Source organism: Mobula hypostoma, chromosome 3 (genome assembly GCF_963921235.1).
Source record: "Mobula hypostoma chromosome 3, sMobHyp1.1, whole genome shotgun sequence".
NCBI classification, from domain to species: domain Eukaryota; kingdom Metazoa; phylum Chordata; class Chondrichthyes; order Myliobatiformes; family Myliobatidae; genus Mobula; species Mobula hypostoma.
Window position 1 is genome coordinate 214,677,779 of NC_086099.1, and position 24,169 is coordinate 214,701,947.

Sequence of the window (24,169 nt, forward strand, 5' to 3'; positions counted from 1 at the left end):
TTTCCCAACCCTGAGAAAATGACTGTGTGTATGTACCTTATCTATGCACCAATGAAAAATGTTCCAAGCTGTTCAACCTCTCTCCATAACTCAATCCCTCGTGTCCGGGCAACATTATTTTAGTTCTTTGAAGTTACAGTATACGTGCTGTGGCTAAAAGAGAACCAGTATACATACTAGGCTTACGTTTCCAAAAAGCATTTGTAAAGGTGGAAAATAGCAGTGTGGGAAGTAAGACATTGGCACAGATATACTATTGGCTAGCTACCAGAAAAAAAGAGTTGGAATAAATTAGTCTTCAACTGATTGAGAAATGGTAGCTCAAAGATTGATGCTGGAGCCTCAACATTTTACTAATTATATAAATGATGTCTGAAAGTACCAATTCGAAGGTTGCTAAAATTATGAATATTAAGTTGGAAAGCATGTTACGAAAGAACATACATACTTCAAGTGGAAATAAAAAGGTTGCCAGTTTGCAAAGGTCTGGTAAATATTGTATGATATGGGAATATGGGAATATGGGAAAATGTGAAATTGTCCATTCTGGCCAGCAAAATAAAGGAAAGCATTTTGTCTAGAGGCTGAAGGATCTCAGTGACCCAGTGCAAGATTTGCAAAAGGCTGGCATGCAGGGGTATTATGTAATCCTGAAAAAAATATATTATTTAATGCAAAATGAATACAGAACTAAAAAAAAAATGCCTCCATTAAGGAATTGGTAAGACTACATCCACCAGGTCATGCAGTCTTCTCACAGCTACCATCAGGCAGGAGGCACAGAAGCCTGAAGCCCCACCTCATCGGTCCAAGAACCATTCGGTCCTTGAACCACTCAGCAAACCCTAATCACTGAAGAGGGGTCTCTGCCTGTTTATTCATTTCCAGAGATGCTGCCTGACCCGTTCAGTTCATCCAGCATTTTGTGTGTTACCCTAACCACTAGTTTAGCAACACTATGACCACTGTGCACTACATTGGACTTTGTTTTTTCTTTGTTCTAATTGAGTTCCTGCCTGTTAAAAATGTCTACTTTATATTTGTCTTTCTTGTAAGTATTGCTTATTAGATGCTATGGGTCGATGATGCTGCTGCCATTATGCTTTTCATTGCACTTGTCCATACTGTGCACATGACAACACACTCAATTTTGACTTTGTCTTAGTATGTTGCATTAAGCATTGGCCTTCTAATTGCACAAGCAGCTCAGAGGCTTATTAGGCTGACAACAGGAATGGATCGGTTATCTGGAGAGGAAAGGTTGGCAAGTTAGGCTTGCGTTCATGGGAGTTTAGAAATGGGTGAGGGGACTTGAATTAAAAACACCAGATTCTGAGAGTCTTAACAGAGTGAACATGGATAATGATTTTTCTTGTCAGAGTTTAGCAGGAGGAACCACAATCTAAAAGTAAAAGGGTCACCTATTTCAGCTGGAGACAACTCTCTTTTTATCCCAGAGGGGTCAAGGTACTTTTGAACTTTCTTCCTTGCAGAATGGTGAAAAAAGTCTTTTAATGCTTTATGAACGTTTTAAAGTTGGTAGTTGACGGATTCGTTATAAGCATGATACTGAAAGATTTCTGGCACGGGGGGTGTAGATTCATGATCTTAGTGAATGGCACAGCACGTTAACTGAGCCAAGTGCACTATTCCTGTTCCCAATTCATATGTTTGTATTAAAAAAATGTTGCTCTAAATTAAACTCGTGCAACTGCAATGCCCCAGTGAGTTGGAGAACTGTCATACATTTCTCAGTAAACATTTTGAAATCATTTCTTGTTACTCTGTTAGGTTTAGCTCAAAATAGTCTCCCATGGAAACAATATTCATTTTCACAAAGTAAAGCAAATGGAGACAGTGGAAATCTCAAAAACAAAGCTGATTATACTCAGTAGGTCAGGCACCAGCAGGAGAGAGAGAGAAATTATGATAATGGCCTTTCATCAAAATGTCCAAATTTCCTGATCAAAGATCAACATGAAATGTTAATTTTATATATCTATACATAAGCTGCCTGACCTATAGATGTGTGGCGGAAAGTGCAATGACTGGCTGCATTGCAGCCTGGTACAGGAATACCAATGCCTTTGAATGGAAAATCCTACAAAAGTAGTGGATCCGGCCCAGTACATCATGGGTAAAGGCCTCCAAACCATTGAGCACATCTACATGATACGCTGTTGTAGGAAAGCAGCATCCATCAAAGATCCTCAACACCCAGGCCTTGCTATTTTCTTGTTGCTGCCATCAAGTAGAAGGTGCAAGAGCCTCAGGGCTCACACCACCAGGTTCAAGAACAGTTACTACCCCTCAACCATCAGGCTCTTGAACAAAAGAGGGTCACTACTCTCATCTATTGAGATGATCCCACAACCAACAATCTCACTTTAAGGGCTCTTTATCTCGTTATTATTTATTGCTATTTGCATAGTTTGTTGTCTTCTATGCACCTGCTTTTTCCATTGATCCCTTTACAGTTACTATTCCATAGATTTGCTGAGTGTGCCCACAGAAAAAGAATCGCAGGGTTGTATGCGGCAACATGCATGCACTCTGATAATAAATTTTACTTTGAACTATTGAATTTTTTCAGCATTTTTTTTTATTTTTATGCAATATTTTCTAATTCTTTGATTTTCATGTAGTTTGTCAAATGACAAGTCTACTGTCCTCAAAAAAATGTTAATTTTTCTAGTCACAGATTCTCTAAGCCTTCTGAATTCTCATGAATCAATCTAAAAGAGATGTGCAGATGCTATATAAATCAACCATGCCCCCCCCAAAAGGGAAACATTTAAATCCCTGTCAGTGTTGCCTCTCACAATAACCCAACAGATTCACCATTTGTTTAAGACAGATAAGCCACCATTTCTTCTCTACCTCCATTTCAGTTAAGTACTCTTTGCTAAAATGCCAATCTATAATGGAAAAAAAACCCATCTATTAGCATTTCAGACTCAAAGTTTTCAGTATTTGACTTAGATGTCTGTTTTAAAAGCCACAGATTAAACCTTTTCACCAACATTAAGTTATTAGTAAATAATGCAGACAGGAAACAGAGAGAGAATTTAAAAAATTAGGAGTACACATGTGGCAGATAGAAATTAACATCGAATGTGGGGTTTTTCATTTTGGGTTTTAATCAAATAATTAACTTTTTAAAAAAAAGACTATGGATAAGCAAAGATTTAAGGATCTATACATAGAACCCAAATGGAAAGTTATAACTGCATTACAAAGACCAAATGAATTTTTGCCTTACCCTCAAAGATACGCCTACAAATCTAAGAGTTAGACTCATTCTTGGATTACTCTGTTCAATACTGGTAACCATATCAGCAAGGGACAATCTACATGGAGTGTATGCGCGTGTGTATACATTGATTAAAGGATATAATAAAATAAATTAATAGCTCAGTTGTACAGAATATGGGACATAGCTTTTGAAAGCTAGAGTTGTCCTGTTAATGGATGACGTCAGGTAGCACTTCCTCACCCAGATCACAGTGGAAATGTGTAATTTTTCTGCCACATATACAACTATTCCAACCTTAGTTGATTATCTGAATTAAGTTTGTTAAGATTTTGTTTGGAAGGGAAACAATGAAATTAGATACTTAGAAGACAGTCTAAACACAAGGTTGGCGATGACAAAGGGAGGGGAACAAGTCAAAAAATAAAACCAGAAACAAAAATTTTAGTGCACATTTACAGCAAAAGTTAAAATTTGGCGTAAGTTTAATGATGACTTTATTTTAAAATGTATTTTGCCAACAATTGAATTGTGACTGCCTAAAAAGTTTTAAACAAATTTCACTCATATGATTACATTTATGCGTACATCAACTTAAATACTGTTTTAACTTTTAATCCAGCATCAATAACCCTCCCTAGAGAGCCCTGCCAATTCCAGGGTGGTGACTCAAGGGAGGGTCCACTTCCTGCAAGTTTGCAACAGTATCTTCAAGCAAAAACTATTTGAGAGAGCATGTCTCGATCGCAACAGAAATAATTTTGAAAGAACTATCAAACATTAACAAGGATATATAAATAGGTAACTGAAGATGCAAATGTGTAATTCCTTTAAAGTACACATGCAGTGCAAAAAACCACTAGCCAATGCATTCTGAGTCTATGAGCACTCAACAATTAATATAGCGAATCAAAGGATACGGGATTAGTGCGAGTGAATTGCAACGAGATAATAGATCAGCCATGATGTTATTGAATGGCGGAGCATGTCGGAGAAGCCAAATGGTCCTTTTTAATGTTCTTCTCCACACAAACAGAAACAGCCTTCAAAGAGAACGGGACGCAATTTACACTGCAGCCTCCCCAGCCTCCTGTCTACTTACAGCCAAGGTAAAAACGTCACCCTACCTTGCACTGGAATGGCCTTTACCCACTGAGAAGGGAGACGTCTCCCCACGCCGCGCGTTCGGACGTGAACCTCCCACTTTCCCTCCCCCCGTCGACGGCAGGAGTCTGCTCGCAGATCTGCCATCTTAGTAAAGGAGGCCAGGGGAAAGTGGGGGGGGGCAAAAAGGGCATTTCGGACGCTGTAAAAGCGAACCGATTTTGTAATTGAAATTGGAGAGAAGAGAAAAATTATTTCTCTTCTCTCCTGATAATGCCAACCAGTTGCGCGGCTTATGGGTGCACGGCAGTGTACAGGAAGAACACCAACACCAGCTTCCACAGGTAGGAGAGGGCAGGGGACGGGGGTCGGGCTGGGGGGGGCGGGAGGAGAGAGGGGTGGGGAGAAGCATTTCAGGTGACGGCGGGTGTTGCGAGGGCATTAACCACGGGCCTACATTAGTGAGAGAAGCCTACCTGCTACCCAGCTGCGTTGACACCCCGCCCGCTGCCCGGTTGCTGCATTTTGTTTTTAAATTTAATCTATATTTTGTTTCTTGTCGCCCGATGATGTGGGGGGTGGGGCGGCGGAAGTCCCGGGGCCTGGGGCCCGGCGCGTGCCCGCTTCTCGAGCCCGGCAGCCGCTATTTCCGCTGCACGGCGGGGACGCGCGGGCTGGACCCCGGCCGAGCCCCTGGCGGGGGCGCGCGGCCTGATGTTGGGTTGTGAGATATTGTAGCTTCAGAATCCTGTTCATTACCCACACGTGTCGTATTTTGTTCTTAAGCAGCAGTACAGTGCAATACATGAAAAAAATACATAAACTAAGTACATAATGTAATTGAGGAACAATGACAATTTATACATAAAGAGGAGAAAATCTGTGGATGCTGGAAATACAAGTAGCATACACAATGTTGTAGGGACTCAGCAGGCCAGGAAAAGAGTATAGGCGACGTTTTGGGCTGAGACCCTTCAGCAGGACTGGGAAAAAAAAGATGAGGAGTCAGAGTAAAAGGGGAGGGGAGGGAGAAACACAAGATGATAGGTGAAACCTGGAGGGGTGAGGTTAAAAAGTTGGGAAGTAGACTGGTGAAAGAGACTCGGGGCTGGAGAAGGGAGAATCTAATGGGAGAGGAGAGAGGCGGTGGAAGAAAGAAAAAAGGGAAGGAGCACCAAAGGGAGGTGATGGGCAGGGAAGGAGATGAGGTGAGAGATGGGAATGGTGGGGGGGGTGTGGCATTCCAGGAAGTTCGAGAAATCGATGTTCATGCCATCAGGTTGGAGGCAACCCAGATGGAATGTAAGATGTCGCTTCTCCAACCTGAGTGTGGCCTCATCGCGGCGGTAGAGGAGGCTATGGACTGACATGTCGGAATGGGAAGTGGAATTAAAATGGGTGGCCACTGGGAAATCCTGCTTTTTCTGACAGACAGAGCATAGATGTTCAGCGAAGTGGTCTCCCAATCTACGCTGGGTCTCACCAATATACAAGAGGTCACACCAGGAGTATCGAATACAATAGATGACCCCAACAAACTCACAGGTGAAGTGTCACCTCACCTGGAAGGACTGTTTGGGGCCCTGAATGGTAGTGAGGGAGGAGGTGTAGGGGCAGGTGTAGCACTTGCAACACACATCAAAGTTGCTGGTGAACGCAGCAGGCCAAGCAGCATCTATAGGAAGAGGCGCAGTCGACGTTTCAGGCCGAGACCCTTCGTCAGGACTGGTGTAGCACTTGTTCCACTTGCAAGGATAAGTGCCAAGAGAGAGATCAGTGGGGAGGGATGAATGGACAAGGGAGTCACATAGGGAGCGATTCCTGTGGAAAGCAGAAAGTGGGGGGGTGGAAGGTAGAAAACCTACAGCACAATACAGGCCCTTCGGCCCACAAAGTTGTGCCAAACATGTCCCTACCTTAGAAATTACTAGGGTTACCCAGAGCCCAAACAACAGGAATTCTGCAGATGCTGGAAATTCAAGCAACACACATCAAAGTTGCTGGTGAACGCAGCAGGCCAAGCAGCATCTATAGGAAGAGGTGCAGTCGACGTTTCAGGCCGAGACCCTTCGTCCTGACACGTCGACTGCACCTCTTCCTATAGATGCTGCTTGGCCTGCTGCGTTCACCAGCAACTTTGATGTGTGTTACCCAGAGCCCTCTATTTTTCTAAGCTCCATGTACCTATCCAAAAGTCTCTTAAAAGACCCTATTGTATCTGCTTGGTGGTGGGATCCTATTGGAGATGGCAGAATTTACGGATAATTATGTGCTGGATGTGGAGGCTGCTGGGGTGGTAGGTGAGGGTAAGAGGAACACTATCCCTGGTGGGGTGGCGGGAGGATAGGGTGAGGGCAGACATGTGTGAAGTGGAAGAGATGTATTTGAGGGCAGCGTTGGTGGTAGGGGCAGGGAAGCCCCTGTCTTTGAAGGAGGAGGACATTGCCTTCATTCTGAAATGAAAAGCCTCATCCTGAGAGCAGATGCAGCAGAGATGGAGGAATTGAGAGAAGGGGATGATATTTTTACAAGGAGCAGAGTGGAAAGAGGTGTAGACCAATTAGCTGTGAGAGTCAATGGGTTTGTAATGGTCATCAGTAAATAAGCTGTCCCAGAGATAGAGACAGGGAAATCGAGAAAGGGAAGGGAGGTGTTGGAAATGGACCAGGTAAATTTGAGGGCAGGGTAGAAGTTGGAGGCAAAGTTGATGAAGTCGACTAGCTCGGCATGGGTGCAGGAAGCAGCACCAATGCAGTCGTCAGTGTAGCATAGGAAAAGTGGGTGAGTGACACCAGTGTAGGCTTGGAACATAGACTGTTCCACATAGCTAACAAAAAGGCAGGCGAGGCTGGGACCCATGCGAGTACCCACATCTACATCTTTTTGACAGAAATGGGAGAAATTATTGACAGTGAGGACAAATTCTGCTAAATGGAGCAGAGTGGTGGTGGAGGGGAACTGGTTGGGTCTGGTGTCCAGAAAGAAATGGAGAGCTTTGAGGCCTTCCTAATGGGGGATGGAGATGTATAGGGACTGGACATCCATGGTGAAAATAAGATTCTCAGGGCCGGAGAATTTGAAATCATTGAAAAGATTAAGAGCATATGAAGTATCACAGATGTAGGTAGGAAGGGACTGAAGCAAGGTGGATAAAACTGAGTTGAGGTATTCGGATAGGAGTTCAGTGGGACAGGAACAAGGTGAAACAATGGGTCTACCTGGACAGGCAGATTTGTGGATCTTGGCAAATTTATTTATAGAGCATTTTTCATACAAACAATGTAGTTCAATGTGCTTTACAATGGAATAAAGTGCCAACGTAAAAACAAAAGACAAAATGATGTTAGTTAAAAGCAAGGTTAAATAAATAGGTTTTGAGCTGGCATTTAAAATCGTCAACTGCGTCTGCATCCCTTATAGTTTTAAGTATTGAATTCCACAGTTTAGGAGTGTAGTTAAAATAAGCTGACCTGCCAATTTTCTTTTGAGTGAGATTGAGGTAGTGTTCATGGACCATTCAGAAATCTGATCGCGGACGGGAAGAAGCTGTAACTAAAACATGGAGTGCAGGTCTTCAGGTTCCTCTACCTCTGCCCTGACGGTAGCAATGAGAAGAGAATATGTCCCAAATGAGACTGACTGAAACTGAGCCACAGGGAAGTTGTATCTGGGAAGTATGGGTGTCTTTATTTACAGCAAATCTCCAGGAGAGAGTGTCCAGGAGGATTCAAGAGAGTCCCACTCGCTTGACTTGATGTTTTGTACTACTGCTTCGACACAAAGATAACAATGAACAATTAACTACAGTTCAACTGCCAGAAATGCTTACTTTGACATTTTGAAAAGAGATAAAATTTACATATTTACAACAGCAGCACATCCAAACCAGCAGAACTCCTTTGAATATTCAATACTGGTATTGTTCCAAAAGCTTCTGAGTACAAACTGGGGATATTCAAAATATATCCCTTTTGTTATCTTTGAAAGATGGCGCCATGAATATGTAACTAACCGGAAGATTGAGTGACAAAACAGGCTTGTCCTGAACTGTCCATTATGTAGCAGGGACACTTTTGCCCACTAGCCACAAGGTGTCCATTGGAAGTTAAATCGTGTAGTTTTAACCTCCCTAAGACCAAAAGACAGGAACAGAATTAGGCTGTTCAGCCCATCAAGTTTTGCTCCACCATTCTATCATGGCTGATTTATTATCCCTTTCAACCCCGTTCTCCTGCTTTCTCCCTGTAACATTTGACACCCTGACTAATCAAGAACCTATCAACCTCCACTTTAAGTATACCAAATAACTTTGCCTTTGTCTGCAGCAATAAATTTCACAGATTCACCACCTTCTGGCTGAAGAAATTCCTCCTCATCTCTGTTCTAAAGAGGTGTCCTATTCTGAGGCTGTGCTTTCTGGTCCTGGACCCCTGCTTTAGGAAACATCCTCTCCAGGTCCACTCTATCCAGGCCTTTTAATATGTAGTAGGTTTCGATGAGATTCTCCCACCCCCCCCACCCCCATTCTGCTAAACTCCAGCAAGTGAAGGTCAGAGCCTTCAAATGCTCCTCGTACGTTAACCCTTATCATTCCAGGGATAATCACCGTGAATCTAGACCAATTTCCTGAAGACTGGGCTCTCCTTTCAGTTAGTCCATAATTATGCTTTCCATCACTCTTCACGCTCCAAATAATGATCGCTAACATCAACAACAATTTGGCACTTGTGTCGTATTTTTAGAGCAGGATAGATTTGATTTAATAACAGTTCCTTAGCCAAAGACAAAGGTTACAAAGATTCCTGAAGTAATAAGTAAAAAGGGAGCTTGAAGAGGCAGGGAGATTTTCAGAAAGCCTTATAGAGATGATGATCAAAACTGCCAAATCAATGAATGGCAAAGATAAAATTTACATAAGACAATCAGAGCAGAGTTAGGCCATTCAGCCCATCAAGTCTTTAGCTGCAAAAACACAAGCAATTTACCCAAATGATCCATGTTATTCTGAATGCTCCATGTGCATGCTGTGTGTTAGCGCAGTACGTAATCAAATCTCTGAGTATGTCCTGTTCTTTATTTCTTCATGGACTTAACTTTTCCTTGAATACATTTTTGATGTTTATCTAATTACTGAATTATTTCAGATTTTACATTCCACATATACTCTGGGCAAAGTTTTCTCCTAACTTTTGTTTTAGGTTGTTACTGGATGTCCATAACTTTTAACTGGGAATTTTCCACTAAGTGGGAATATCTGTACCTCTTCCTCTCAAACCTCTTTGTAATGTTAAAGAACTCTATTGATTCACTGGCACACATTTGTTCATGTAAGGAAATGAGCTCCAGTCTATTCAATCTTTAAAAATGAGGATGGAAGTTTAAAATTTAAGAGTTTATGGAACTTGGAACAATGTAGAATTTTAAAGACTAGATGGGTCAGTGTAAACATCACTGAGGGTCAGGGTCAACCATGGATGTTGTGTCCAAGCAAGGGCAAAACAACGTGGAAAGCAAGCTGTTGCCCTTGTAGCAAACTCCCACGCACCTAATGGACGTCAGAGACCGATACAGTTTGGCACCACCAGCATCAGAGGAACTGAATTGACTTTGTTTCTTATATCCTTCATACACATGAGTAAAAAATTTTTGCATTACGTCTGTTTAAATGTGCAATTTATAGTAATTTATAATAAATAGTGTGTACAACAGGACAATATAACATAGAAATACAGCTGTGTCAGCATGAGTTAATCAGTCTGATGGTCTGGTGGAAGAAGCTGTCCCGGAACTGTTGGTCCTGGCTTTTATGCTGCTGCGGTACCGCTTCCCGGATGGTAGCAGCTGGAACAGTTTGTGGTTGGGGTGACTCGGGCCACCAATGATCCTTCAGGCTTTTTTTTAAAAGATACACACCTGTCTTTGTAAATGTCCTGAATAGTGGGAAGTTCACATCTACAGATGCGCTGGGCTGTCCACACCACTCTCTGCAGAGTCCTGCAATTGAGGGAAGTACAGTACCCATACCAGGCAGTGATGCCGCCAGTCAGGATGCTCTCAATTGTGCCCTTATTGCCAGTCAGCACTGAACTCAACGTAGTAGTGCCTTAGGGACGCCAGCTCCAGATATTTTCCTTGGGATTTACTCCCAAAGACTTCCTCATGAATGGGAATAGCTGCAAGGCAGCAGAGGCTAGAGATCAGTTTTACTTCTCCTAGGTGAGCTGCCAGCCACAGCTCATAAGCCCCATCAGCCCGAAGCGACTAGTTTTAAGGTGCCAGTAACCCACCTTTGTCCCTTCTCCTGTCAGTAGAAATGGCTCCACCGGGCTTGGTAGCTTCACCACATGTGCAGGAGATGCGAGTGACAGCAGCATTAATGGTAGAGGAAGGGAAGCCCCATCCTTTGAAGATGTCAGGACGCTGGAGCAGGGATCCAATCGCAGACCCAGTACTGTGCACACAGTGATATTAATTGAGTAACAACTCCCAAGGTGCAAACAAAGTCGGCGTCAAAGTTCACACAGAGATCAAAACAACCAGAGAAATCCGAAAACCAGAATCGGGAAACAGGCAGAGTCGATATTCAGACGGGCAGAGTACAGATACGAATGCTGGAAAGGCTCAGGAAAATTCACTGGCACAATCTGGCAACAAACGGGTGAAAACACAGGACTGAAATACACTGAACAATAAACAGAGAGGCAGATGATTAGATTAGATTCAACTTTATTGTCATTGTGCCGAGTACAGATACAAAGCCAATGAAATGCAATTAGCATCTGACCAGAAGTGCAAAAGAATATTATTTACAAAATAACTGCAAATAAAAAGTAAGTGCTACAGCACACAAATATAAAAGTACTGAGATAGTACAATATGGGTGCAATACTGCTTAACACTGTGATAGGAGGTTCAGCAGGGTCACAGCCTCAGGGAGGAAGCTCTTCCTAAGCCTGCTGGTGTGGGAGCAGATGGGAGGAAAGTAAAAAGTCCATGGTTAGGGTGAGATGCATCCTTGATAGTGCTTTTCGCCCTGCCCAGGCTGCGTTTATGGTAGATGTTCTCAATGGTAGCCAATTAGGTGCCAATAATCCACTGGGCAGTTTTGACCACGCGCTGGAGTGCTTTGTGGTCTGATACGGGACAATTGCCATACCACACTAAGATGCAGTTGGTGGGTATGTTCTCAATGGTACAGCGGTAAAAGTCCGTCAGTATCCTGGGACAGAGGTGAGCTTTCTTGATGCTCTGCAGGAAATAAAGGCTTTTAATCAGGATGGAGGAATTCAGGGATCAGGTGAGATAATCGGAAATGTGGATACCAAGGAATTTGGAGCTTGATACACGCTCCACTACAGCTCCGTTGATGTAGATGGGGACATGAGTGTGGCTCCTAGCATGCCTAAAGTCCACAATAATCTCCTTGGTCTTCTGGGTGTTAAGGGCCAGGTTGTTATCGGCACGCCACGCAGCCAGGTGCTGGACCTCATCCCTGTAGGCTGTCTCGTCATCCCCTCTGATCAGGCCAACCACCGTGGTGTCGTCTGCGAACTTGATTATGGAGTTAGAACCATGTACAGGAATGCAGTCATAGGTGAAAGGGGAGTACAGAAGAGGGCTCAGCACACAGCCTTGAGGCACGCTGGTATTCAGGGTGAGAATGGAGGAGGAGAGGTTGTCTAACTTAACAGATTGGGGTCTGTTAGACAGAGAGTCCAAGGTCCAATCGCAGAGGGATGAACTGATACCAAGCTGGTGAAGTTTGGTGATCAGCTTGGAGGGGATCACAGTATTGAATGCTCAACTAAAGTCAATGAACAGCATTCTGATGTAAGAGTTGGGGCTGTCCAGGTGGGTCAGGGCAGAGTGAAGTGCCATGGAGATGGCGTCCGCTGTTGACCTGTTGGTGTGATAGGCAAATTGATGGGGGTCCAGGGTAGTGGGCAGACAGGATTTCAGATGTGATAGAACCAGTCTCTCAAAGCACTTTGCAATGATGGGGGCGAGTGCAACTGGGCGGAAATCATTCAGGCCCGTGGCAGTGGATGCCTGTGCCAGGGACAGATTGAAAATGTCCATGAAGACCCTGGCCAACTGCCCTGCACAGACTCTGAGCACACGGTCAGATATTCCATCCGGACCAGCTGCCTTCCATATATTCACCCAGCTCAGGGTGGCGCAAACATCGGAGGTGGAAATTGAGAGAGGCAGTTCACCAGGTGGGAGATCCGCTTTGAGGGTGACCTCCTTGTCCCCTCGGTCAAAGAGATCGTAGGAGTAATTGAGCTCATCAGGGAGGGAAACAGAGCTGGAAGGGGGCACGGTACTGGGTGCTTTGAAGTCTATGATAATCTGTATGCCATGCCATGTGCGCTGGGAGTTGAAATGCTCCTCGATCCTCTGTTTGTATATGTGTTTAGCCTGAGAGATTCCCCTCCTCAGGTTGGCCCTGGCTGAGCTGTAAGCCTCCTGGTGGAGCACAATGAGACACAGGTGGCAGCAGTACAGGTAATAATGAGAAGCAGATGAGAGACGGAGGACTCAGTAATACAGGGGCCGGAGTAGAGCAGGAGTGGGGACAGGAGCACATGGCAATACAAAACCACAGACTGACAGCTAGGGGGAAAACACACAAAAAGACAAAGTTCAACTGGAGATACCGACAGAAGAAGGAGGACACCTCTGATGTCCTGGAAAAGAAAACCTCATACTGGGAACAGATGCGTTGGAGACAAAGGAACTGAGCAAAGGGAATAGCATTTTTACAGGGACAGGGTTGGAAGAGATTTAGTCAGGATAGCCATGGGAATCAGTAGTCTTATAAATGATGTCAGTAGACAGTTTGTCTCCTGAGATGGAAAAAAGAGATCGAGAAAGGGGTGAGGGGTCAAGAAATGGATCAAGGGAAGTTGGGGGCAAAGTTGATGAAATTGACGAGCTTAGCAAGGGTGCATGAAGCAGCACCAATGCATTGCATAAGAATTGGAGAGCATTACCAGGGAAGGCTTGGAACATGGACTGTTCCACATAGCCAACAAAATGGCAGGCACAGCTGGGGCCTGTGGGGAGTACCCATGGCTAGCCCTTGAGTTTGGAGAAAGTGGGAGGAGCTGAAGAAAAAATTGTTGAGGGTGAGGACCAATTCTTGCAGATGGAGAAGGGTAGTAGAGGAGAGGAACTGGTTGGGTCTTTTGTTGAGAAAGAAACAAAGAGCTTTAAGGCCTTCATGATGGAGGATAGAAGTGTATAGGGACTGGATATCCATGGTGAAAATGAGGCAGTCAGGGCTAGGAAAGTTGTTGAAGAGATCAAGAGCATGTGAAGTGTTGCAGATGTAGGTGGGAAGGGACTGAACCAAGGGGGATAGAATAGAATCTAGGTTTGTGAGCACAAGCAGGCAGAGACAACGGGCCTACCTGGACAGTCAGGTTTTTTGTGAATCTTGGGTAGGAGGTAGAAACAAGCAGTGCAGGGTAAGAGAACTACGAGTTTGGTGGCAGTGAATGGGAGTCCTTCAGAGTTAATGAAGATTAGTGAAAGTGTCAGAGTCAATTTTCTGATGGTCTGGAGTGGGGATCTTTTCAAGGGGTAAGGAAGAGGAGTTGTCTGAGAGTTGCCGCCTAGCCTCTGCAAAGTAGATAGCAGTTCGCCACACTGCAACAGCAACCCCGTTGTCTGCGAGTTTGATGGTAAGGCTGGGATTGGTGCAGACAGAGTGAAGGGCAGTGCATTCAGAGGGGGTGAGGTTCGAGGAGAAGAGAGGAGTGCTGAAGTCCAACCAGCTTCCCAGATTCCCTGGATTACCTGATAAATTCCTGTATTTAAAAAGCTTGTCCAAGTCATTCTTACTTTTCTAAATTGCAGAATCCACAAGCTCAGTTTGTGTGATCTCTCCTAATAATGTGATTCTTTTAGTCATTCTGGTAAATTTACACTGCACTTCACATAAGGCCACTTTATCTACCCTGAAGTAGTTTGGATGATCTATCAGGGCTTTGTATACTTCTAGTTAACCTCTGCACTCTTGGTGCTCCACTACTTTAAATATAAAGCCTACCATTCCAATAGCTGTTTGATTATTTTCTGCATCACTTCAAACTCTGCTGTTGTAATCTTCTACTATTTGTAAGTTATTAAAATCTATCCACTTTGTGTCCAAAGTTTATGACTGCAATCTTGCCTGCAGTGAAATCTTTGAACTACAACCACTTATGATTTTACCTATTTAGTCAAATGCTAGAACTTTAAATACTTTAAATGCTTTAAATAGTTAATAGTGCATGGTACCTCAAAAAAATTACAGAAATATCCCCAAGGTGTATATTAAATAATCTAGATCAATATAGGACATTAGAACAATAAAATACGAATTATCCTACAAAGTAATCTTAGCACGCTGTGGTGGTTTAATTCCATTATTAACGTATGAATATGTAAATAAAATATCATTAATATGTAATTAGTGGGATCAGGGCAGCATGGCAGCGTAGCAGTTAGCACAGTGCTTTACAGTGTTAGTGTACGAATGGGGTTTGATACCTGCCACTGTCTGTAAGGAGTTTATCATTCTCCCCATGGCTGCATTGGTTTCTCCAAGTGCTCCAGCTTCCTCCCACCTTTCAAAGACATGCATTTGGGGTTAATGAGCTGTGGACATGCTATGTTGGTGCCAGAACTGTGGTGACATTCAGGGGCTACCCAGCACAATTCCCCTTTCCCCACTCCATACCAGACAGTGATGCAACTAGTCAGTATGCTTTCCATGGTACACGAGAGGTGACCTGATGGAGGTGTATAAGATGGTGAGAGGTAGTGATCGTGTGGATAGTCAGAGACTTTTTCCCAGGGCTGAAATGGCTAGCATGAGAGGGCACAGTTTTAAGGTGCTTGGAAGTAGGTACAGAGGAGATGTCAGGGGTAAGCTTTTTTACGCAGAGAGTGGTGAGTGGGTGGAATGGGCTGCTGGCGACGGTGGTGGAGACGGATACGGTAGGATCTTTTAAGAGACTCCTGGATAGGTACATGGAGCTCAGAAAAATAGAGGGCTATGGGTAACCCTAGGTAATTTCTAAGGTAGGGACATGTTCAGCACAGCATTGTGGACCAAAGGGCCTGTATTGTACTGTAGGTTTTCTATGTTTCTATCTGTCGATCTGTAAAATGGCACCAACTCATTTACACCAATCCTACATTAATCCCATTTCTTATCCTTCCCATTTACCCATCGACTCACCATAGATTCTACCGCTCGCTTACACTAATGTTGGATTGGGCTGTATAATTGTTATTGCCCTTTTAGTTTAACTTTCCTATGCTTGCGTGTATTTTTATATAATCACCTACATACATGTAATTGTTCAGTGAATTTTCCAGTGGTTGTGGTGTAGTTGCCTCTGTATTTTTCTGGAAACTTCTTGGTTTCAGTGACAAGTGTCAAATTACTTGAATTTGCCTATCCTATTGCTTAACTGTTATCAATGGAATATTCTGTGTAGTCAGGTGTGAGGAGACCATGACTACTTTCTAGTCTGATCTTTCCTTTGCTTCTCTGCTCTTGAAACACTTAATACAGCCGTAAGCCACAAGTTTTATGTCTCATTCTTGACTTCCAAAGGACCTTTGGATTGCAAAAGCATCAGGATCTGACAGTACAAAGGCCAGCGAGTCTGACAACCCACATCCAGCAGGTACAGACCCAGAGCCATCAAATGTTCCTCATATGATAACTCTTTCATTCCCAGAATCATCCTTGTGAATCTCCTGTGAACCCTCTCCAATGCCAGCACATCTTTTCTTAGATGTGAAGCCCAGAACTGTTCACAGTACTCAAGGTGAGGCCTCACCAGTGGCGTATAAAGACTCAGCATCACACCCCTGCTCTTGTATTCCAGACCTCTTGAAATGAATGCTAACATTGAAGTTGCCTTCCTCATCATTGACTCGACCTTCAAGTTATCCTTTAGGTTGTTCTGCACAAGGACACCCAAGTCACTTTGCACCTCAGATTTTTGGATTTTCTCCCCATTTAGAAAATAGTCTGTACATTTATCTCTACTACCAGGTGCATGACCATGCATTTTCCAATATTGTATTTCAATTGCCACTTTTATGCCCATTCTCCTAATCTAAATCCTACTGCAGCCTACTGTTTCTTCAATACTACCTGATCCTCCACCAATCTTCATATAATCTGCAAACTTGGCAACAAAGCCATCTATTCCATCATCTAAATCATGGACATACAGCCTAAAAAGAAGCGGTCCCAACACCAACCCTTGCAGAACACCAGTAGTCACTGGCAGCCAACCAGAAAAGGAGCCTCTTATTCCCACTCATTGCCTCTGACCAATCAGCCAGTGCTCTAACCATGCCAGTAACTTTCCTGTAATACCATGGTCTCTTAACTTGATAAGCAGCCTCATATGTGGCACCTTCTCAAAGGCCTTCTGTAAGTCCAAATATATAATGTCATTGCATCCCCTTTATCTATCCTACTTGTAAATTCCTCAAAGAATTCCAACAGGTTGATCAGGCAAGATATTCCCTTGAGGAAACCATGCTGACGTTGTCCTATCTTGTCCTGTGCCACCAATAATTGACTCCCAACATCTTTCCAGCCACTGAGGTCTATAATTTCCTTTCTGCTGCCTTCCTCCTTTCTTAAGGAGTAGAATGACATTTGCAATTTTCCAGTCCTCTGGCACCATGCCCGAGTCCAATGATTTTTGAAAGATCATTTTAGTAATGGAGTAATGCCCCCACAATCTCTACCACTACCTCTTTCAGAACCCTAAGGTGCAGTTCATCTGGTCGGGTGACCTGTGTACTCTTAGGTCTTTAAGCTTTCTGAGCACCTTCTCTCTTGTAATAGTAACTGCACTCACTTCCCTTCCCTCACACACTTCAACATCTGGCAAAATGCTAGTGTCTTCCACAGTGAAGGCTGATGCAAAATACTCATTTAGTTCATCTACCATCTCCTTGTCCCTGGTTATTATTTCTCCAGCCTCATTTTCTAGCGGTCCTATATCCACCTTCATGTCTTTTATTTTTTTATTACATACTTGAAAAAAGCTTATACTATCCACTTTGATATTGTTTGCTAGCTTGCTTTCACATTTTCATCTTTTGCCTCCTAAAGATTCCTTTAGTTGCTGTCTAGGTTTTTAAAAGCTTCCCAATCCCCTGTCTTCCCAGTAATTTTTGCTTTGTTGTATGCCCTCTCTTTTGCTTTTACATTAGCTTTGACTTCGCATGTCAGCCACGGTTGTATTATTTTACCATTTGAGTATTTCTTTGTTTTTGGAGTACATCTATCCTGCATCTTCCTCATTTTCCCCAGAAACTGAAACCATTGCTGCTCTGCTGTCATCTCTGCCAGCATCTCCTTCCAATTTAATTTGGCCAACTCCTCTCTCATACCACTGTAATTTCCACTGAAATACTGCTAGGTCAGACTTTACTTTCTCCCTCTCAAATTTCAAGTTGAACTCAATGAAAGAGTTATCATATGAGGAACGTTTAATGGCTCTGGGTCTGTACTTGCTGGAATTTAGAAGGATGAGGGGTTGTCTCATTGAAACCTTTCAAATATTGAAAGGTCTAGACAGTGTAGATGTGGAAAGGATGTTTCCCATGGTGGGGGAGCCTAGGACAAGAGGGCACAATTTCAGGATAAAGGGGTGTCCATTTAAAACAGTCTTTAGTGAGTGGGTTGTGAATTTGTTACCACAGGCATCTGTGGAGGCCAGGTCGTTGCGTGCATTTAAGGCAGAGCTTGATAGGTTCTTGGTTAGACACGTAACAAAGGTTACGGGGAGTGGGGCTGAGGAGGGAGGAGAAAAAGATCAGCCATGATTGAATGGGGGGGGGGAGCAGACTCGATGGGCCATATGACCTAATTCTGGTCCAATGTCTTATGGTCTTTGAGGTGTTATAGGAAACTGGAGCACATTGGAAAAAGCCACACAGTCACAGGGAGAACATGCAGTCTCCACACAGACAGTGCCTGAGCTTAGCAATGAACAGGGTCTCTGGTGCTGTAAGATGCAGCTGCAATGTCTGTGCCACCTTACCATGGTTGTTTATTTTTGTCCCTTTCGGTATTACAAAGAAATTGCATTTTTTAAAATCTATCCAGAAATTTAGGTCTACAGTTCCCAGAAAGATAACTTTTTACTTTTTTATTCTTAAGGTTTCCCTCTAACCCCAGGAGACGGATGGAGTGGATACAACTTGTTCGGCGGGAAAACTTCAAGCCAAGCAAACACACTTTCCTTTGCTCCAAACATTTTGAGCAAACCTGTTTTGACCGGACAGGACAGACCAGGCGCCTGCGAGAAGATGCTGTCCCTACAATATTTGATTTCCCTCCGCATATTCAAAAAGTAAGAGAGGGCTTGCACAGGTGTTCTGATCTCCAAATGATCCCAGGCAGCACTGGGATATGGTCTCACTTTTGGTGTGTATGCTGAATATGCAGCTTAATAATTTATGTCATGAACTTTGCAATTCTTCGGAAGAAGCGGAGCTGAAGTGAGATCATTTTAATAGGAAAGTTGGTTACCAAGGAATATAGATTAAAGGGTTGAGGGTAAAACAAAAAAATCACCCTACACAACTCCCTTGTCCATTCGTCCCCCCCATCCCTCCCCACTGATCTCCCTCCTGGCACTTATCCGTGTAAGCGGAACAAGTGCTACACATGCCCTTACACTTCCTCCCTTACCACCATTCAGGGCCCCAAACAGTCCTTCCAGGTGAGGCATCACTTCACCTGTGAGTCGACTGGGGTGATATACTGCGTCCGGTGCTCCCGATGTGGCCTTTTATATATTGGTGAGACCCGACGCAGACTGGGAGACCGCTTTGCTGAACATCTACGCTCTGTCCGCCAGAGAAAGCAGGATCTCCCGGTGGCCACACATTTTAATTCCACATCCCATTCCCATTCTGACATGTCTATCCACGGCCTCCTCTACTGTAAAGATGAAGCCACACTCAGGTTGGAGGAACAACACCTTATATTCCGTCTGGGTAGCCTCCAACCCGATGGCATGAACATCGACTTCTCTAACTTCCGCTAAGGCCCCACCTCCCCCTCGTACCCCATCTATTACTCATTTTTATGCCCACATTCTTTCTCTCACTCTCCTTTTTCTCCCTCTGTCCCTCTGAATATATCTCTTGCCCATCCTCTGGGTCACCCCCCCCCGTCTTTCTTCCCGGACCTCCTGTCCCATGATCCTCTCGTATCCCCTTTTGCCTATCACCTGTCCAGCTCTTGGCTCTATCCCTCCCCCTCCTGTCTTCTCCTATCATTTTGCATCTCCCCCTCCCCCTCCAACTTTCAAATCCCTTACTCACTCTTCCTTCAGTTAGTCCTGACGAAGGGTCTCGGCCTGAAACGTCGACTGCGCCTCTTCCTATAGATGCTGCTTGGCCTGCTGCGTTCACCAGCAACTTTGATGTATGTTACCCAAAGGATAGTACGGGTTTGAAAGTTGCCACTAAACATGGTGTTGGAGGGGCTCCTATTCAATTAAGGAAAGTCTGAACGTGTAGGTGAGTATTTGTAATCTACAAACCAGTGGACTGAGAGCTGAGAAATGGAAGTAAGCTCATTTTTTAAAAACCAACATGTATTCCATTAACATTTTGGATCCACTTCTGATTTGGTTTACTAGAACTACATTTTTGGCTCGAGGACATAACAAGCAGAAACAGAAACCTTAGCCCTTCTGCCATTCGGATTCAGATTTATTTGTTGCACGTACGTCAAAACGTACGGTGAATTGTGTTGTTTGCGTTAACAACCAACGCACCTAGGGATGTGTTGGGGCCAAACACAAATGTCGCTACATATTCATGCACCAACATAGCATGCCCACAATGCTCAGTAGAACAACACAAATTAGAACACAACAAGCAACAAAACAGCAACAGCAAAACAAGGCACGGTTATGTAGTGGTTAGCATGACGCTTTACAGTACCAGTGACCTGGGTTCAATAACCGCTGCTGTCTGTAAGGAATTTGTATGTTCTCCCCATGGCTTTCCTCCGGGTGCTCTGGTTTCCTCCCACATTCCAAAGACATACTGGTTGATGGGTTAATTGGCCATTGTAAATTGTCCCATGATTAGACTATGGATAAATCAGGGCATTCATTGCTGCCCTAAACATCAGTGGCATGACAGCCAGTAACTAACTGAAGCAGGAGTTTCTGGGCAGTGTGGCTCAAGGGGCCAGAAGGGCCTATTCCACACTGTATCTCAATAAAAACGTTTTTAAAGGACCCTTTCTTCCCACCCACTTACAAACACACACAATCACACCTCCCGGACTTCAGCCTCCATTCTCCAGGCTTCAGTAATTGGGTTTCAGCTTCCAGATGTCCAATCAGCCTTTGGGCTCTGACCTTCAGTATTGACCCCAAACTCCAGCTGCATTCAGTAAAGATCATGGCTGACCTTTAAGCTCAGTACCATGCTTCTGTTTAAATCCCATATCCCTTGATTTTATTAACATCAAGATCTATTGACCTGTCCAGAAAATAGTAATTGAACCTCAACTCTCTTGCATATGAAAATTCAAGGCTTCACTGGTGTAATTTCTTCTCTCTTGATAAGCTAATCATTTCTAGACCCCCAGCCAAGGGAATTATCAACTCCACATCTACCCTATCAAACTGCATATGTGTTTAGTGAGATCAATGACAGACATCTCAATATATTTTTAAAATTGAAATTATCATTTTTTTAAATTATTGGCATCAGTACTGTTCTCTGAAAAGTTTGTTACAGAAATAATGTTTTCCTTGTGTCTTATTAGCAAAACTTATTGTTTTTGTAAAAGGGGCCAAGTACAGGATGTCAAAGGTAGTATGAAAATGCTGAGAGAAAGCAAGAGATTATAGAGAGTACAAAGAAAGGGAGTTAATAGGGAGTCGTTGAACCACCAAAACAAGTTTTAGTTTAGACAATTGTTCAGTTTTTTCAGTGTTGCCCTCATTATCATTACAAAAGCTGTTGACTCGTGCTTTCTCTCCTTTATTGCTCCCTCCTCTATCTCTTCCACCTCTCTACACTCCTGTCAACTTCTCCATCCATTTCTTCTATTGCTCCACTTCCTATGCATGGTAGTGTAGTGGTTAGCACTTCCCTTTACAGTTTGGGGTTTGTTTCCCACCTTTGCCTGTAAGGAGCTGAATGTTCTCGGCAGGTGTTCCAGTTTCCTCCCACATCCAAAGTTAGTTAGCGCCAGAAGCATGATGGCACTTGTGAGCTGCCCAACAAATCCTGGCTGATTGATTTGGCATAAATCAATGTATATTTCAAAGTACATGTGACATCTTTAATCTTTTCTTTATCTACCCCAACCCATGATTACCTGCCTGTCACAAGTAGGATTAGAAAGTCAAAAGAGTGGAAATTGGAAATGTGATCAGAAAATTCTGAACAACACTCAGCAGGTCAAGCAGCTTCTGTGGAAAGCGAGAATTAACATTTCAGGTTAGAAACACACAAACAGAACAGCTGGTTAAGATTAAGATGCAGAAGGGTTGGGATGAAGTGGAGTGGAGAGAAATTTTGTAAATCTGGCTGGAGCCAAGGATGTTGGGAATCGTGAGGCTGGAGCGCCACAGGAGGGGTTTGGGACAGGTGGCAGAGAAGGAGTGCCAGGGGAGGGTGGGGGGGGTGGGAAGAGGTGTGGGATACACCCAGCTCTGAGACACCAGGCAAGGTAATTTAATTCCAAATAATTGATTTGATCATTAGAGAATGTCTCTCTGGTGCTTCCTCTGTCTTCCCCTTTTCCCAACTTCTCCCTGCCCCCTTCCCACTCGCAGTCCACAAAAGAGACCCATATCAGAATCAGGATTATGATCAGTCACATGTGTCATGAATGTTTTTTTACGGCAGCAGTACAGTGCAATACATAAAATTACGAAGTACTGTGCAAAAGGTGCCCTAGATAGATAGATAGATATAGTAGGAATTTGCTGCGGTGAGTTGGCTTGAGATGCAACAAAAAGCAACATTCAACAATTACAAAGAATAAAGAATTATATGAAAATAAGGTTAAAGGGAGGATTTGGAATAAAAATGTGGGTAAATACATAAATACTAGCATGCATTTACATTGTAACCATGTTTATAAAAAGCAGTTTAAAATGTTTAAAGTACATTGTGGTGTCTGAGATAATAGATTAGAGGGGGTGGGTGGTTGATCAGATTAACGGCCTGAAGGGAAGAAATTTTTAAGGTGGCATGAAGTACTATTAGTAATTGTTTTTTTTCTTTCCGTTTTGAAGAAGTTAACAGGCAGAAAGTCTCCCCTGACTTCTGTGGGCATCAGTAACCAACAAACCCCACCCAAGTCCTTCACCAGCTCTGGCAGTAACACTAACATTAGCACAAGTACATGTAGTAGTACCAGTACCCAAACCAGCAGCATCAAGGAAGTGTTCCAAGAGCACAGTTACTGTTTGGCAAATCCTGTTGTCGCTAAGAGGAAGATATTCCAGTTACAGGATGAAGTGGATTACCTCAGGCAGCAAATAAAGATCAGCAAGCAGCGGGAACGCCGTGTGGTCAAGAAGTGGAGAGGGATCAGCAATCTTCTCGTGGAGCTCAGAGAGAAAAACCTTTTGCCTAGTGACAAGGAGCCAGAGCTTATTCAGACTGTCTTAAGTGACAAATCGCTTAAAAAGCTATGAGCTGACAGTAATTCACCAGTGCAAATGGTTCTGTGGCCCAGAAATGGCAGTTTGTTTCATTATCTTTGACTCTAAAGCACAGAAGCAAAATGGTTTTCAGCAGCCTTTCATTCACCAAACAGCAATGCCTGGATGCTTTTGTTTATTTATTGTTTATCAACAAATGGTTCACAAGTGATGCACATTGCATTTGTTGATGTAAAATGTAACAGTGTTACATGGCACCAGTGTTTGCGTTGGCAATAAATGTCTGCTCAGAAACACAGTCAGACAGGTGCTTTATCATGGTTTTATCAGAAGGTATTGGACAGTTAAACCATGCTGTGACATTTTTATTCAGTGAACCCTGACAAATAACCAGCTTGAGATGTGCCTTGACACCTCATAACCCTTCCGAACTACAGCCTCAAAACCCTTTAGTGATGCATTTGATTTTGGTACCAATAGTTCTGTCTGGAAGTGCCCAAGAAACATTGTGCCAGACAGTAGCACACCACAAACACAATTGAGACTTCATTTGATACAGGATTTCTGCGGGTAGCAGTAAAAGAGATAAGGTGCTTATTCAACTAACTGGAAAGAACATTTGTCAATAACTGGTGCTACACCTGCTATTGTTCGAGCAACAAGAGGATTCCCCGGCAGATGCAGTCTTTTGAGGTGCCATCCATGGTGGTAGGTCTTTGGCATTTGATTGCCTCTTTTTATGCTTTTTTTAAGAAAGTGACAAAATATATTTTGATTTACAGGAAGTCTATTAGGAGCACATCAAGCACTTGTGCCAAATCAGAATTCAAACAGTAAACAGGGGAATCAAAACCTAACATCAGAAAATAATCTGTTGTTAACTCTTTTGTGTAACACGGAAGGACCTTGTACTGATTAAGTATTACTGTTCATTGAGGTAAATGAGGTCCGTGTGTACTAATAATAGATTAGTATGGTTGTAGTGAACATTAATAGACATTACTGGCTAATACAATGAGTCTTGTGTGCCTCACCCTTTCCCAAAGTAATCTTTCAAAATTATGTTGTAATATCTTTCCATAACATACAAAGCTTGCTCCAAATTTCTATCCTTCCCTGTACCTCC

The 24,169-nt window shown here is 43.4% G+C and overlaps 2 protein-coding genes across 8 annotated transcripts in view; one reads left to right on the forward strand and one right to left on the reverse strand.

Annotated features, from left to right (window-relative positions):
* Positions 1-4,987, reverse strand: part of galnt11 (UDP-N-acetyl-alpha-D-galactosamine:polypeptide N-acetylgalactosaminyltransferase 11 (GalNAc-T11)) — a 137,948-nt gene extending 132,961 nt beyond the window's left edge. For 2 of the 6 annotated variants that reach the window (XM_063044457.1, XM_063044453.1), the window contains exons 1-3: positions 4,834-4,966; positions 4,174-4,296; positions 3,497-3,563 (exon numbers count right to left, since the gene is read on the reverse strand). The gene's annotated coding sequence lies outside the window, so the exon portion shown is untranslated. Of the gene's footprint in view, positions 1-3,496; positions 3,564-4,173; positions 4,297-4,380; positions 4,441-4,833 lie in introns of those variants that run through there. The other 4 variants (XM_063044451.1, XM_063044452.1, XM_063044455.1 and 1 more) reach the window with 3 other exon arrangements.
* The window catches only part of LOC134344519 (THAP domain-containing protein 2-like), a 30,919-nt gene continuing 11,252 nt past the window's right edge, over positions 4,503-24,169 (forward strand). For both annotated transcript variants that reach the window (XM_063044460.1, XM_063044461.1), the window contains exons 1-3: positions 4,503-4,701; positions 18,552-18,744; positions 22,672-23,751. In XM_063044460.1, coding sequence (XP_062900530.1) covers positions 4,631-4,701; positions 18,552-18,744; positions 22,672-23,076 — 669 coding nt within the window. In that variant the 5' untranslated portion in view covers positions 4,503-4,630 and the 3' untranslated portion in view covers positions 23,077-23,751. The remainder of the gene's footprint in view (positions 4,702-18,551; positions 18,745-22,671; positions 23,752-24,169) is intronic.